The following is a 15,545-nucleotide window of genomic DNA, read 5'->3' as shown; positions in this document are numbered from 1 at the left end:
GCCTATCGTCAATATCTCAGGAATGGCTGGGGAGATGGTTTTAACTTTCAGGTACAGTTTGAGGAAAGGATGGGGGAAATCAGAGCAAGAGGACTTCCAATATTATATTATATTTGTCTTACAAGGGGATATATTTTATTACACTATCAATAAATTAAGAAAAAGCTTATGTGGGAAGCCCTTTCTCCCTAATTGTTCTACATAAAACCTTTCATTTCATATTCCGATTGAAAAACCAACTATTAAATTGCCATAAATCGATTCCCAATGATAATCATCTTTTTGAGCAAGATTAAGAGACGATAGTGAAGTCATAGAATCGAAACAAGAACACTTTTATATTTATTACTATTTTTTTTTTCAGTTTATGTTTCAAAATACGTATGACTATTGGCGTATGTTATTTTTATCACTATCTTGCCATTCTCTGATTTTTAATATTTATTTGTTACTAGGTTTAACTTCAAGTAAGTATAGTACCGTGATTCTAAGTGGCGAGTAAAGAATATAGATTTAGTCCTGGATTTGGCCACCTCTGACTGACGTTCAAATGCGTGACTGAAAATCCAGTCTTTCATTGTTGTTTTGGAGCCTCTGAGGTAAGGTGGAGTATTTCTTGGCTGTTTTTGCCACAAATATTACCCCTTTTTTATCTAAGTTTTCCTTTTAGTGAAAAGGTTCCAGTCTAAAGACGTTTGGGTAAAAGAATTTGTTTTCATAAAATCCGTAAAGCACAGGGTCACGAACAGGATCGTTTCCAGGGGGGATACTGAATTTGTCCCCCCCCCCAATTTTATTCGGATCTTACAAAATTAACGAAAATACATGTTAATATTTTTTTTATATTTTACGGTTTTTTTAACCCCAAATTTTTGTTTACTTTTATATTTATCACTATGTTTTTTTGCCAATTTATATTTCACAATACGTATATCAATTGGCATTGGGCCATGTGGTTTTTATCATTGTTTTGCCGATCTCTGATTTTGTACCAAAAAAAATATAATAGACTCCTATTTCTCAAGCGTGATCATAGACAACAATTCAGACCATGACTTATTTCCCCTGAAGGTGCAGTCCCAATCAAGCCTCCAGACTGCGAACAAAAAAAGGCAAAATCTAAAAGATTTACTTATGATAAATGATTTAAGCAGCAATATAGCAAATTGCCTTTTTATTTTTTGACGACAATTTTTGCTAAATATATTATTCTCTTATATATATATATATATATATATCAAGTTTTATTGATTATGAGCACGCGTTCGATTATGTTGATAGAAGAGCTTTAGCAAAGGTCTTATTCTTATATGGTATATCAGACAAATACATTGAAGTGATTTGTGCTATGTACGAAAACAATACTGCTGCGATTAAAGTAGGAAATGAGGTTAGCAACTGGTTTTGTATTAAATCAGAAGTTAAGCAGGGTTGTGTTATATCCCCCTATATTGATCATTTTGATGGACTTCCTCTTAAGGAGCATAGGAAAGGCGATTGGAGACCACAGAATCAAATGGGGAGGAGAAACTCTTCTGGGCTTAGATTATGCTGATGATTTAAGCATATTGGATGAAAATGTGAGCACAATGAATGAATTTTTAGAGGTTTTGCGAGTTCAGGGTGCTAGAATAGGCTTGAAAATTAATGCTAAGAAGACTAAGTCACTAAGGCTAGGAATAAGTGAAGATGGAAAGGTGACGTTTGGTAGCGAAAAAATTGATCAGGTGACCAGCTTCACCTACCTTGGTAGTATTATTAGTAAAGACGGTGGGAGCAGTGAAGATGTTAAAAGTAGAATAGCTAAGGCTCAGGGTGTTTTTTCACAGTTAAAAAACAGTTTGGAAGAATATGAAAATAAATCTGCAAACCAATATTAGAATATTGGAAGCTACAGTGATGACAGTGGTCAAATATGGCTCTGAAGCATAGGCACTCCGAAAATTTACTATATGTTTTTCAGAGAAATTGCCTAAGGATTGTTCTGGGTACCCATATGACTGAGTGTGTTTCTACAGTACGTTGTACGAAAGATGTGGTTCAATCCAGCTTTCTAGGGCTATAATGAAAGAAAGATTGAGATGGCTAGGCCACGTTCTGTGGATGAAGGATGACAGATTGCCGAAGATTGTCCTTTTTGGCCAACAGTCTGGGGCTATAGGGAAAGCAGATCGTCCTCATCTGGGGTGGGAGGATGTCATAAATAAAGATTTAAAGGAAATGGGAACTTCCTGGGAGGATGTAAAGAGGGAGGCCTTGAATAGATTAGGTTGTAGGAGGAGCGTGCGTCGCTGTGTTGGTCTCGGGCGGCTTCGTGCTGCAGCGAGTTTTAGTAGCAGTAGTATTATCTGGAAATACCATTTTTACATATAAAATACATTTTGCTCAAATAAAAGCTGTCAAAATGACAGCTTTTATTAAGTGAATGATGCAGGTTAAAGTATATGGTTTTAAACACTTCAAAGTGTGCTGTCATGCACTATCTCCATAGAAGGTCGGTTGGAAATTCGCATCCTCACTATTTGATTGGAAATACCAGGGTACAGGAGGTGAGGACTATCCGCGATCTTGGCATAGTATTTAATCCATTATTAAAGTTTAATGAGCATACGGGGATTGTCTCGGGTAGAACACAGTTTATATTTTCTAGAACTAAAAGAATATTTTTGAAGTTTAATGTGAATTTTTTTTTTCAACTTTACAAGTCAAAGGTTCGCTCTGTCCTTGAATATTGCTCTCCAGTATGTTGCCCTATAAATAAAGATAATAGAAAGAAAATTGAATCAGTACAAAGCTAATTCCCTGCCTGAGGCATTTGTCGTATTCAAAACGCTTAGAGGCGTTAGGATTGCCGAGTCTTCACTTCCGTCGGAAGCGCTCTGATCTTCTCACTGTTCACAGTATTGTAAACGGCATTGTAAATTTGGATTCAGAAATTTTCTTTCAAAGAAGCCGTTATACATCAACCAGGCAAGACGCATTGAAATTTACCCCCCCCCCTCGCTCCAAATCCAAAATAGGCGAGATGTCTTTGCAAAAAGATCAAAGAAACTTTGGAACTCATTACCTGATAGTTGTGTCACTGCTTGTACCGTTCCTAGTTTTAAGACTGAGCTAGAAAACATCTCTTCTTTTTACAGTGATTTATACTGTCAACCATAAGTGTACCATTGATTTTTGTTAAATATTCCAGCAGTTGCTACTTTTTGATTTTCATTTTGTATGGTATGCTGACAAGCTATTTGATGAATAAGTTGTACTGCTAAAGTGTCGGCAGCTTTTGGAATTCTGTCGAATTCTGGTACTGGCAGCTTTGGAACTTTTTCCATACCTGCTTTCAAGTACCAAATACCTGACTCAAATAATAAGAAGGATTGAATTTAAATAGAATCATACAGGTCTTGCCCCAATCTAAGATTATTTACTGGATAAAATCCATTGACAGGCTCTCTCAGACGTTAGAAAAGTGATGGATGAGATTTGAAAATAATAAAGCCTTTAATGGTAGTTTTGCAGCAATGTGGAGAAAAACTACAAATTTTTCTTGACCAAACAAGGAATGACATACACTTCAAGACTTCTTACATACAAGACAGCATACATATCATTATAAAAAAGCAAAAGAAAAAAGAATCAGTCTTCTAAGTCAGGCATCTCTTCTTCATCTGAATCATCCTCTAGGCCTTCTAAAGAAGGTTTTGGCATACCACCCATTCCCTTCAACATCTATAAATAAATAAGGAAAAATTAATGACTTATTTTGCACCATACCTTTATCCTAAATTAATCGTGTGCAATGAAAAAGGAAAAAAATTAATATAATTTTTTAAATTTTAACCTGGTAATCGGATTTGAACTTTGTTAAGGAGCAGTTGTTTGTACAAAGGTGCTATGGCACGAAGAGCCCAATGGCGGTCAGACGAAACCTTGAAAGCCATAAAACAATGCTGTCAAGTTTGCCTCGGTTGCAATGTGCCTGCATACCACCTCGGTGAGAAATGAGCCCGTCCATTGCGATAAAAAACAGTTCGTCCGCGATAAAGTAATTACCTGGAAAATTATCCTAATAACGGTGACATTGAGGCACTGCATAGACATCTGCGGGAGCTTAGCTCCAAGGAACTCGCTTCAGTCGGCTCCGTAGTTGCTGCCAACAGCTCCCCCTTACCAGACGAAGCAACCCATCTTGAGACATGGTAAGGTCGCTTCTCCACTCTCCTCCATACCGATGCTGTCTCATATCCTGACTTGGATTTGATAAGAGTCACATCGCTTACACCAACAATTCCACTTGGTAGTCCTGATGAAGAACCTTTTTCCCTCAACAAAATCAATAAATCCAGAAACATACAAAACAAATAATCCTGCGCCCGGTGTCTGTGGTTTAGCTGAGCTCCTGCCTTGTTTCAAAAACTGTTCAAGAGATCGAGGTGCACGGAAATCATTCCAAAAGAATGGTTGACTGGAATAATCCTGCGACAATAGAAACGGAAATGATACATGAGCCAATGCTCAAACTAAAGAGGCAAAACGTTCATTTCCGTGCCTGCAAAACTGTTTGCAACTACTCAGGTGTAATGTGTTCAATAATGCTTCAAACAAAACTAAAGAGTCAAACAAGCAGGATTCACGCCCGGCCATTCCACAAAGGAGCATATATTCACTCCGCAGCAATTAATAGAAAAGCTTCATGAATTTCGATCGTCCATCGTTGGCTTCAAAACCACTTTTGATTCTATAGATGGGAAGTCGCTGTGGCTGATACACAGAACAACAGGTCTGCTCTAGAAGTACTACTATCTTTTCGAGAAACTGAATAAATCACGACTTAAGGCAGTCCAACTTAACAAGAAGCGTAACCAGCTATTCAATATTTGCATATAAGTTTGGCACAGATCTGCTACATTTACTTACTTGTATTTGCTGAGCAGCCAGACAAGAACACCTAGCACGGCATCTTGCGCCAGCTCTTCACAAAACCAGGGCCAGCAACTCTCCTACTTTCTGCCAAACTTCCGAAATCCACCAATGGTATCGAGGTCGTTTTTGACAGTTGCCAACCAATTCTTTGATTGACCTCCAAGACGTAAGTGCCAATCCGACAAAGGTGCAGCTAGAAGGAATGCGCCGCAGTCCCTGAACGGTTTAATTGCGTTATAGACTACGCAATGACGAGGCCATTTACCCGACTGAAGCTCGGCCTGAAGTTCGGTCTGAAGTTCGGTAACCGACTTTTGAGTGATGCTGACTTCACCAATGATTTGGCTCTAATGCTAAAGACCCTCGGGTAACATGTAGCTGCGCCAACAGCGACGAGAGAAGATGTTAGCAAAGTTGCTATCAAAATGAGCTGGAGCAAAACAAAAATCGTGTTTATAAATCAACATTCCCCCCACTACCCCTTCTTGCAGTAGAAGTATGTTAAAACAAAGTAGCAGTTTTAAAGGTCTTCAACTACCTCGGCTTCATTCTAACAGATGACGGATCAGGCAAGAGCAAAGTCAACACGCAAATCACCAAGGTATCTTCCGTGCTAGAGAGACTCCATAAAATCGGACACAAACATGTTGTCACCCACTTCAGAGAGACACGGATACTCAACGGCACAGAAACCAGACCAGCAATCACCACGACAATCAGGAAGTTGGACGAGACTCACACCAAAGAACTCCAAAAGATAGAGGATTCTGCTGGTACGACTACATCAGTAACGCCAAACTTCTGACCTATAAGTTGCAGATTTCATTTACCCTGCAAGTAGTGCAGGACACGCTAAGATGGTACGGTCATCTCCTCCGAATTCCAAAAGATACCTTCTGGTCTACGACTTCAGCCCTGTGGCCGTCGGGTCAATGCAGCCACGTGATCGCTCAAGAACGAGATGGTCCGATAGCCTCAATCAGTTCCTAAGCAAGGGTATATTAAGAAACATTTCCACGTGTAAACAATTTTGTCTTTTTCCTTAACACAAAGTTATATATAAATACATTACAACCACTAGTTTCGTAATGCAAATTAGTTTTAAATATTCACTAAGCATAAATAAACTTTGTTTAATATTACGTCTAAATTTTAGATTATTTGGATTCTTACAAAAGACGATTTTTTTCCCTTTGAATCATGTAGCTACGATACTGTTTAAAAGTCTACAGCAGTAAATAAATTTATTTCCAAGAAGAAAAAATTTATTACTTCACTAACTAATTCCTCTCAGTCCAGATGAAAGGTATTTTTAGCTGTCTTTACTCATTTTCCAAAGTTATAGATAGCAATTAAATATTTATAGTCGTTTAATTGAGGAAGCGTATTATTATTATCGTCTTACTTCTAAAATAGTGCACAGATAGGCTCTACATTTATCTAGCTAGTGCCTCTCAAATAAGTAAATCCAAAAGAATAAATAAAATGTACATTTCTTAAGGTGATGATGATTAATTAGATCTTGTTAACCTGAGACAAAATCGAGGGTAACATCAAATTCAGTATGAACAGGGTGGTGGGAGCGGTTCATCAGGCCCATGTTTACTCATCCTGAAGTTTTTTAAGATCCACAAATTCTTATAATTTCCATATAATGTACCTTCTTTCAAGTTCCCCCCCCCCCAGAAATGTCCCTTATATATACATGTCTAGTCCCCTGTGTTCATTGGGCCCATGTTTCATCATCCATAGTCTAGTATCATTTAAGATCTGCAAATTCTTAGTTTCTATTTAATAGGCCTTCTTTCAAGTTTTTACTCCAACCCCTACAAAAATCCTGAATATACACTTGTCCAGGACTTAAACTATAAGCTCTTCTCACAGAGGAACTTGACGAACTCCACGTTTCATATATCAAAGGTTTCAGCATCCAAGCACTAGACTAACTCTTAACTTTACACAGTTGCAAGGTCTTTTCTAAATTTACATAATTTATACTGTGATTTATGCTTCCTTTTAAAGAAACTAACAACTAAAGAAGGTTACATTGAAGTTAGCTTTCACTAAAAGGTGGAAGCTAAGCCAAACAAGTACTGAACGTACCATTTCATTTTACCGGTACTGAAAAACAGGTACTTTCATTAATACAGCTATCTTGTAAGCACATTAGCCAAATTACACGTTTTTTCTTACCCAAAAACTTTCAAGAACCATTTTCTTTCTTTTTTGTATCGCTAACTTGAGTATATTTTTGATTTTTTTTTAGCTTTAAAATTTATTCACTGAATTTTTGTATCAACATATATTGATGGAGCATATATCAGTTTACATATAACATGTGACATAAAAACATATAGCAGTTTCAAGTCGCTTTTTACTTAATATACTTCTTGCCTTCTTTCAAAGTTCTTTCGGGCCAAGGCTAGCTTTCAAGTTAGCTTTCACTAAAAGGTGGAAACTATGCCAAACAGGTACTTTCATTAATACCGCTATCTTGTATGCACATTAACCAAATTACACATTTTTTTTAGCCCAAAAACTTTCCAACAGTTTCAAAAAAATCGCATAAAATTCAGAATTTGTAGTTTTGAAAGGCAGGAGTTTTAATGGCAAAGTGTAGATATTCTGTCTAAAAATTTTAATTTTGAACTCGCAATTTGGCTTATAAAGAAAATATTGGCGAATGAGGAATACAATCAATCGTAATATATGCTTAACAGTTCAAAATATTCAACCTATATTATACCGTCATTATCTACTTATATAAATAAGAATGAATGAATATATGTTGTCCTTCAGTGTTTGAAGGAAAAAAAATTGACAAGTAGTTAATTACAATTCATCAAAATTCGCTTCGGACGCGCGTCCATAGGATTAGAAACCCAAAAAGTTATAACTGTCATTTTTTTTGTACTTAAATACTTCTTACAATCATTGAGTTTAATAAAGATGGTGAGAGAACACCAAAAATAATAAAGTTCTTACCAACATAATCGACACTTAATGATTGTTTTTCTGGGTAAACTGGAACCTGTTATCAAAGACTGTTGCCAGGAATCAAATAACAATATACATAACACCCCATTTGTTATTTGAGAAACCTTGAACTCTTTTGTATTTAAGAACCCATTGTTAATCAACTATTTCCTTTAAACAAAACTTTGCAATGAAATAAACCTGACAAATTTATTACCTCCTCAAAGTTAGGGCCTCCAGCTGCTCCAGCATCTTCATCTTCTTCTTCATCTTCATCAACCCATTTACTGAAATCAATTTTTAGCCAATGCTGTTTTTCTTTTGTCTTGAGGAGATGTGGCCAGAAAGGCCCTTCTTCCTTTTTTGGTAAGTAAAATTCAACTCCCCTTCCTCTCTTCTTAATGATGGTTGTCTGAAAAAAAACGCTCATACTAAAATCTGGCACAGAAGGCTAAAATTATGAAATTAAAGACAATATAATAGAAAGTATGATAGCTGAAGACATTTACGTCAGGTTTTACTATTTTATTCTTTTTGCCCCTAGTACAGAAAATAGAATACTATTCACTATTTCAAATTATATCAAATATAAAAACACCCCCCCTTTAATAAAAGTCAGGTAAAACGCTACACTGAAATCTCACAGAAAAGAAAGAAGAGTTAACTGCAGACATTTTACATCATTTTGATGTCAGTACATTATAATTATTTTCGGTTCTAATTGAAGAGGAGGTCTGACAATATAAAAGTGCAAATTCCTGCAACAGCATTTATCATTTAAGTTTTCTGTGTGAGAAGGGGACTTTGCCTGGGTAACCCTATTTGCAAAGACGGTGAATGCAATGACGATGTACAAAGTAGAATAGCCAGGCCCCAAGGTGTTCATATTTTTTAATTTTTCAAAAAGTTTCTAAGAATAGCAAGATAAGTGTCAACCAAGATTAGAATATTGGAAACTACACTAAAGAGAGTGGAAAAGTATGATGCTGAAACGTGGTCACTTCTGAATGGAGGGAAATATTTTTTTTTATGTTTTTAGAGGATTTGTCCATGGGTTATTTTAGGTACCCATTTCACTGGCCATGTGTACAACAACACTACAAAAATATGGTTTAATCAGAGCTGTTCAAAAGGCTGGTCAACCAGGACAACACTTTCTAGGTCTACAACATTTTTCACATTTCAAGGATGACTGATTGTTTCCTTTATCCATCTATCTGAGCCCAAGCAAAAAGAAGTTCATCCCCAAATGGGGCAGGAGAGGTGATCAGAAAGGATTGAAAGGAAATTAGAATTTCCTGGGAGAGGTTAGAGAGTGAAGCTTTGAATAGACTGAGGTGGAGGAGCATAATATATATATATATATATATATATATATATATATATATATATATATATATATATATATATATATATATATATATATATATATATATATATATAAATATACCGCCCAACTCATGGGGTTGGGTTTATGAGCCCAACTCATGTTAATTTTTGCTTGTTCTGAGTTTCATTTATTTATTGATAGTGATTTGTGGTAGTTTTAAGCTTTGAAGATTATTTGACTTTATTTTTGCTCATTCTTGGATTAATGGAGCTCTTTACTTTTCTTTTAGAAACCTGTCTTATGGAAAAAGATTGCTGAAATTATTGCGTATATGAGAGGGTTACTTCCTCCTCAATACTTTGCTCTATTAGTTAAAGTTTGACTGTTAGTCCAAATTCTCTAAGAACGACTCCTGAAACACAAGGGGAATCTAATTAGAAGTCTAATTATTTTTGTTCATAGAAGACTGATACCATGGGTCTATCTCGCCCACATTAAATTTCATGGAGCAATTTTAATAACCAATTGTTCCCAAAATTACACAAATTTTCTTAAGCTAATAATTTTCAATACGTAGTTTCAAACTTAATGAAATTTACGATGTAGAATTGCGTGATGCACATATTGTTATTAGTCTTTTTTTATAGTTATGATCACTATTAACAAAAAATTTCATAAGGATTGTTGACCCCTTGGCTCCTTTTTTAACCTTAACAAAATATTTCACAAATCCACAACTTTTTACAATAAATAAGCTAACAATGCAATGTACTCAAAAGCATTACACTTCTGTTCACTTCCCTAAATGATGTTACTGACAGCAGTTCCATTGTAAAGAGTTAAAAGAAATCTAACTATTACAATTTTGAAGAAAATAGAAGTGAAACCACGTTAATAGGCCAAAAACATATTCAATTTTGTAACCATCCTTTCATCAATAGTTTCCACTACTAGTTTTCCATGCTTAGGGTTATGCCTAAATAACTTAATAGAAAAGTAAAACTTAATTGTTAACAAAAATTAAATACATAAAATAGTTCAATATAAAAAAAATAACACAACATTAATAATCAATAAAAGTTAAAAAATAATATAAAATATACAAAATAGAATTAACAATTTCATAGATAATTTCATAAAGAGTTTGTACTCACTGTCAAAAGGAAACATAAGTGGTCTTTGAAATGCATCTTTTATGCTTCAAGTACAAAGGACAGTGAAAATAAAATCTAGCCCTTCTAATTGAATAAGTGAAAACTTACACAATCACATGTATCTTAAAAAATTGTGAAAAAAAGGATTCAACATCTAATAGAAAATGCCTTAATATGCAGTTGGTAGTAGCAGGCACCAATTTAATAAAAAAGAAACTTAGTTGAAAAATCAGTGAAAAACGTGTGAGACCAAACTGGTTAGGAAGGTATAGCTTTCTATTGAAGATGTAGTTGTATTGGGGACACTACAAATAGTTAATGTTTGAATATGGTTTTCAGATTTGAATCAACCAAAGATATTCTTGAATCCTTGTTGGTTTTCAAGACACATTGATTTTTTTTTCTTTTTTAAAATGCATTATTTTTCCTTTTCCAAGTTATAGAAATAATTTTAAATAAAACTTTTGCTACCAAAATCGTTTTTGCTATATTCTTAATATAAAAAAAAAATTATTTGCATAAAAAATGGCAATTAACAGAATTCTCAGCTTGAAAATTATATGGTAAAACAAAAACTCACCTCAGGGACAATAGGTTTACAAAACTCAATAGCAATAGGAAGGAAAACAAAGTCAAAATTTAAGCCATTAGTTTTATTTATTTATTTTCATGCAGCAACACTTACAAAAATAAATAATGAACATTTGATTTTGTAACAATAACAAACTCAATAAAACTCATGGACTATAGGCAACATAAATCTATTTCCATTTGAGGTTCACATTTAAATAGTCTGAGGACCGCATATGGCCATCAGTCCATATCTTTGACAGCCATCTACTTGAAGGACTACCAAAAAAAAAAAAAAAAAAAAAAAAAAAAAAAAAAAAAAAAAAAAAAAAAAACTCACCTCAGGGACAATAGGTTTATAAAACTCAATAACGATCTCATACACTTTTTGGTCAGGTCCTGCTTTCCCACTAAAGCTTACTTTTTCTGGCTCTACCTTAATATCTGGGTTCTCACAATCAGGTACATCTATTGTTAGGTATATACAACTTGTCCTTTGTGCCCACAAGACTGGTGGAATCTGTTTACTATAAAATTCAAGATGATTAAGCAATTTAACAATAGTAATAATTAAATGTTCCTTGATAAAAAAAAATACAGTGTAACAAATTAAAAGAAGACTAAGAGAAAAATGTACCTCTGTATAAAATAATTATATATCAAAGGACACCCCAAGTGTTGGAAATTATACAATCAAAATGTTTGGGTCTAAAAGCCAGCCACATATTTTATAAATAATTTCATAAAACATTGTCTCCCCCCTCCCCCAAAAAAGAATGGTAAGATTGTTTGAAATAATTGTGTAATATATTGTAGGCCAACTGAGGGAATCAAAGATGTTAAAAAATATAAACAGTAGGGGACTGTTAAAAAAAAAAATAAATAGCTGATAGTCCTTTTCATAAAAAGACTTTTTTTTCTTACAAAGAATATTAACTACAGCTAAAGCTGCACAATTAGTTCATTACTAACCAAATACAGGATGGCAAAATTGTCCACCAGTTTCATTCATGTAACACAGAAGTTTCACTGTTTTTCACTGTGAGTGCAGAAGAAATTGTGCCAAAACCACCAGTTTCAAAAACTGGACTAGCAAGTCTCACATTCACACCATAAGCCTCATGAAATTCAGAGTTCTTGAGGGATAAATATTCTTCTGTTTATTTTTCCCACCATATTTCATCCCAATCTCTCCACTCTAAGTGTTTTCCAAGATTCTTGGTTCCCCCTCCAACCCCACTAATGTCACCAGATCTGACCAGGATTTAAAATGAGAGCTCTGAGACACAATGTCCTTTTAAACATCAAATTTCATTAAGATTCCATCACCTGTTTGCAAATTCAAAATACTTCATTTTTTCTATTTTTTCCAAATTAACTGCCCCCAACCCCCAATCCCCCCCAGATGGTCAAATTAGGAAAATTAATATTTCTAATTTTATCTGGTCTGGTCCCTGATACACACACCTGCCAAATTTCATTGTCCTAGCTTACCTGGAAGTGCCTAAAGAAGCAAAACCAGGACCAACAAACAGACAGACTGATAGAATTTATGATTGCTATGTCACTTGGTTAATACCAAGTGCCACAAAAACCATTGATATGGATTAAAATTCTACTAAAATAACAGAAAATGCATTTTTAGAACTATAAACAGAGAAACAGAAGCTGGAAATTTCTTTTAGTAGGTAAGCTATGATATTGTTTTGTTAATATTTCAATTGTCTAGGTATTTTGTTAACATAGTAGCTTGGCAATACCTTCACAGAGTGTATTTTTGGCTCTGAATTCATTGCTGAAAGTTTTATTTCCCTAACCTAATTGCTTTCCAAGATAGCAAAAATGGCATCCCTAGACTGAGAATGAGCAAGGGTTGTGAAGCTTAAAACACTTTTTTTAAACTTCATTGAAGTAGAAGAACTATTCTGCAAGGTTACAGATTCAGCATGAAATTCTCCTTTTGCTACTTTTGGCTATCTTGGAAAGGAGCTAGCCTAGGTTATGAAAATGAAACTTTCTGGATAAATTTATGACAGTTCATATGACTGACTTACCAATAAAGTGAACACACCACTTGATGCCCTTTTTTATGTTCTTTATGAATATAATAATTGCTTCTACTGCAAATCCAAATTTAAGCACTTTTTGACCTAACCTAACCTTAATATAAATAATTTTAGTACTGAGAAAATGTACTATTATTTTCTATTATTTTATATTATTTTATTAAAAACAACCAAGAAAACATAGCAATATTTTGTTGAAAAGAAGTGATAACTCATACTTTAATTGAAAATTCATCTTCTTTCAGAGCTCAAAAAGTACTTAAATTTGAATTTGCAGTAGAATCAATCAATATATTTGTAAAGAACATAAAAAAGGCATCAAAAGCAGCATGTCCACTTTATTGGTAAGTCAGTTATATGAACTGACATAATTTTACTTCTTTCAGAGAGTGGTCTAGACTAAAATATGTCATGGGAAGGTATTTTGAAGTAACTACCTCTACTCTTTCTCCCTCTGGAGGAACCTGACATTTGATGACCTTTAAAATTTTTGGGTTATAAAAGTGAAACCTTGCAAAATAGCCTAGATCTTGTGCTTAAATGAAGCCCAACAAAACTGTTTTTAACTACACAACTTTGCTCAATCTCAATTTATGAGGTTTCAAAGATCCACAAACACATTTCCTAAATTTGGTAAAAAAAACCCTATTAATAAGACTTAAAATTCTAGCCTACTCAAGTGACAGGAATTGCATTTTCAAAAATTTAACCAGAGAAAAAGAAACTGATAATTGAAAATCAGCATAAAATGTTATTTTATCAAAATATTAAGGGTTATGGGCTAGACCTGTCAAATAGACAAATTTCTAAGACTTAAAAATCAGAATAGGGTTAACATGGAAGCTTAACTAATACATCCTGGAGTACATTTTTGGGCCCTAGATTCATTACTGAAAGCTTCATTTTCCTAACATAACCCCTTTCCAAGACAGTCAAAAGCAGCTTAAGTAGAATTTTACCAATTCTGATTAGCCTATAGAGGCAAGTTTGTTTCTTAGCTATCTGAATATTCTACTAGGCCTACCAGAACCTTTAAAAGTAGCTTGTCTAGAATTTTACTTACTTTTGTAACGAAAAGCACATATAATTTACATTTTTTGGTGATAGCCTAACAATTAAATAAAAGTTGAGCCTACTTCAGATTTTGTCTACTCTAGTTCTGTATCCAGAAGTTAACATTGCCTAAGTGGTGGTCTTTAAACTCAATGACAAGTATAAATTCATACATAACTAGGCCATATGAAACTAACAATGAGATACAAATATATTTACTCTGAAGCCATTTTTGATGATGCCTTTTTCCAAGGTAAGCCAAAAAATGATTCCTTGCTTTGATTTCTTTTCTTTCTTAAAAATATTCGGAACGGAGGATGTCAAATATAATTAAGGCCATCTAGTCATTAAATAGCTAGAGTACCCTAAATTCATCTTTTCCCCTCCAGAAAGTAGACCTTTTATAAACCTTAGACATTATTCATTGTGTTTTAAATTGACAACAGCAGACACGCCGTATCCGGGAATGGAATTTATATAAATAGCCTGATATTTATTTGTGTCACTAAGTCATATTTTTAACTCGCACTTATTAAAAGATTGTTGTTACGACACACTAGGTGTATTGTAACAACTCTTCATTACAATAGACAATACCCTTTATGCCGAGTCTGCTTTACAGCAGATGAAACAATCCAGCATGTATTATTTGATTGCTAGGCTCAGAGTGAGGAGACTATTTCTCTAAAGTGTTTCTGCTCCTTAGCTAAGATTCAAAATACTTATACAGCTATCCTGGATTCTAACCTGTCCTGGGATATTGATCGTAAGACATTTAAGACATCAATTGATATCTTAAAGAAGAGAAATTATGTTTGGTAACGATTAAAGCTTGAAGAAGTCAATTTTAAAAGGATGTGATTTATGTATAGTTACATAAATCACATATAAGAGCCATATTGGTACCGGCCGGCCTAGTGGCCTTAAACTGCTGGGGACAGGTAGCTCAGGTATTCGCACTTCCCACAATCAATAACAGTCTATTATTATACATAATTGCATGTATTCATTGTTTGCTGACTGGAGGAGAATAATGCTTCCAGTGGCTATTTTTTCTGAAGAAGAAGTCAAGGAGGTAAAAGCACTTGGTGTTAGTCCATATACCTCCCTACAATTTTTGGAACTGGAACTAGGTTGAGGATACAAGTCTAAAGTGGTTGTGCCGTTCCATTATACTAAAGTAAGGACATACAGGGAGCTAAAATATGTTAGGAAACTCATCAAAGTTCATATTTCCTTCAAAAGAACACGACAGATGCTTGTCAAAACATTTTTAGATTCCAATAAACTTATCAACTTTTCATTAGTGCTATGTACGAAAATAACCCAACTGGTCTTAAAAGTAAAAAAACAAGGTGAGTAGCTTATTTCTTATTAAATAAGGAATTAAGCAGGATTGTGTTCTATGTCCATTTATATGGATCAATTTGATGGATTTCTTCTGAAGAAGCAGAGGAAAGGCAATGGGAGAACACG

The 15,545-nt window shown here is 34.4% G+C and overlaps 1 protein-coding gene across 1 annotated transcript; it reads right to left on the bottom strand.

Moving 5' to 3' along the window:
* Nucleotides 1-3,479: 3,479 nt before the first annotated feature.
* On the bottom strand, nucleotides 3,480-14,440 carry LOC136030002 (co-chaperone protein daf-41-like). The gene is made up of 4 exons (XM_065708611.1): nucleotides 14,289-14,440; nucleotides 11,291-11,477; nucleotides 8,114-8,308; nucleotides 3,480-3,726 (listed from the first exon to the last, which is right to left on the bottom strand). Exons 1-4 carry the CDS (start codon nucleotides 14,297-14,299, stop codon nucleotides 3,634-3,636), a joined length of 486 nt encoding a protein of 161 aa, XP_065564683.1. The 5' UTR covers nucleotides 14,300-14,440; the 3' UTR covers nucleotides 3,480-3,633.
* Nucleotides 14,441-15,545: the final 1,105 nt, after the last annotated feature.

This window comes from Artemia franciscana, chromosome 8, assembly GCF_032884065.1.
Source record: "Artemia franciscana chromosome 8, ASM3288406v1, whole genome shotgun sequence".
Taxonomy (NCBI): Eukaryota; Metazoa; Arthropoda; class Branchiopoda; order Anostraca; family Artemiidae; genus Artemia; species Artemia franciscana.
This window is presented reverse-complemented; position numbering and strand designations above follow the sequence as displayed.

Excerpts from the sequence above, each read along its gene's own strand:
- LOC136030002 (XM_065708611.1), bottom strand. Across the intron at positions 8,309-11,290 it reads ATAAACCTATTGTCCCTGAG|ACAACCATCATTAAGAAGAG; the intron begins GTGAGTTTTTTT and ends GTTTTTTTTCAG. Across the intron at positions 3,727-8,113 it reads GAGGCCCTAACTTTGAGGAG|ATGTTGAAGGGAATGGGTGG; the intron begins GTAATAAATTTG and ends ATTTATTTATAG.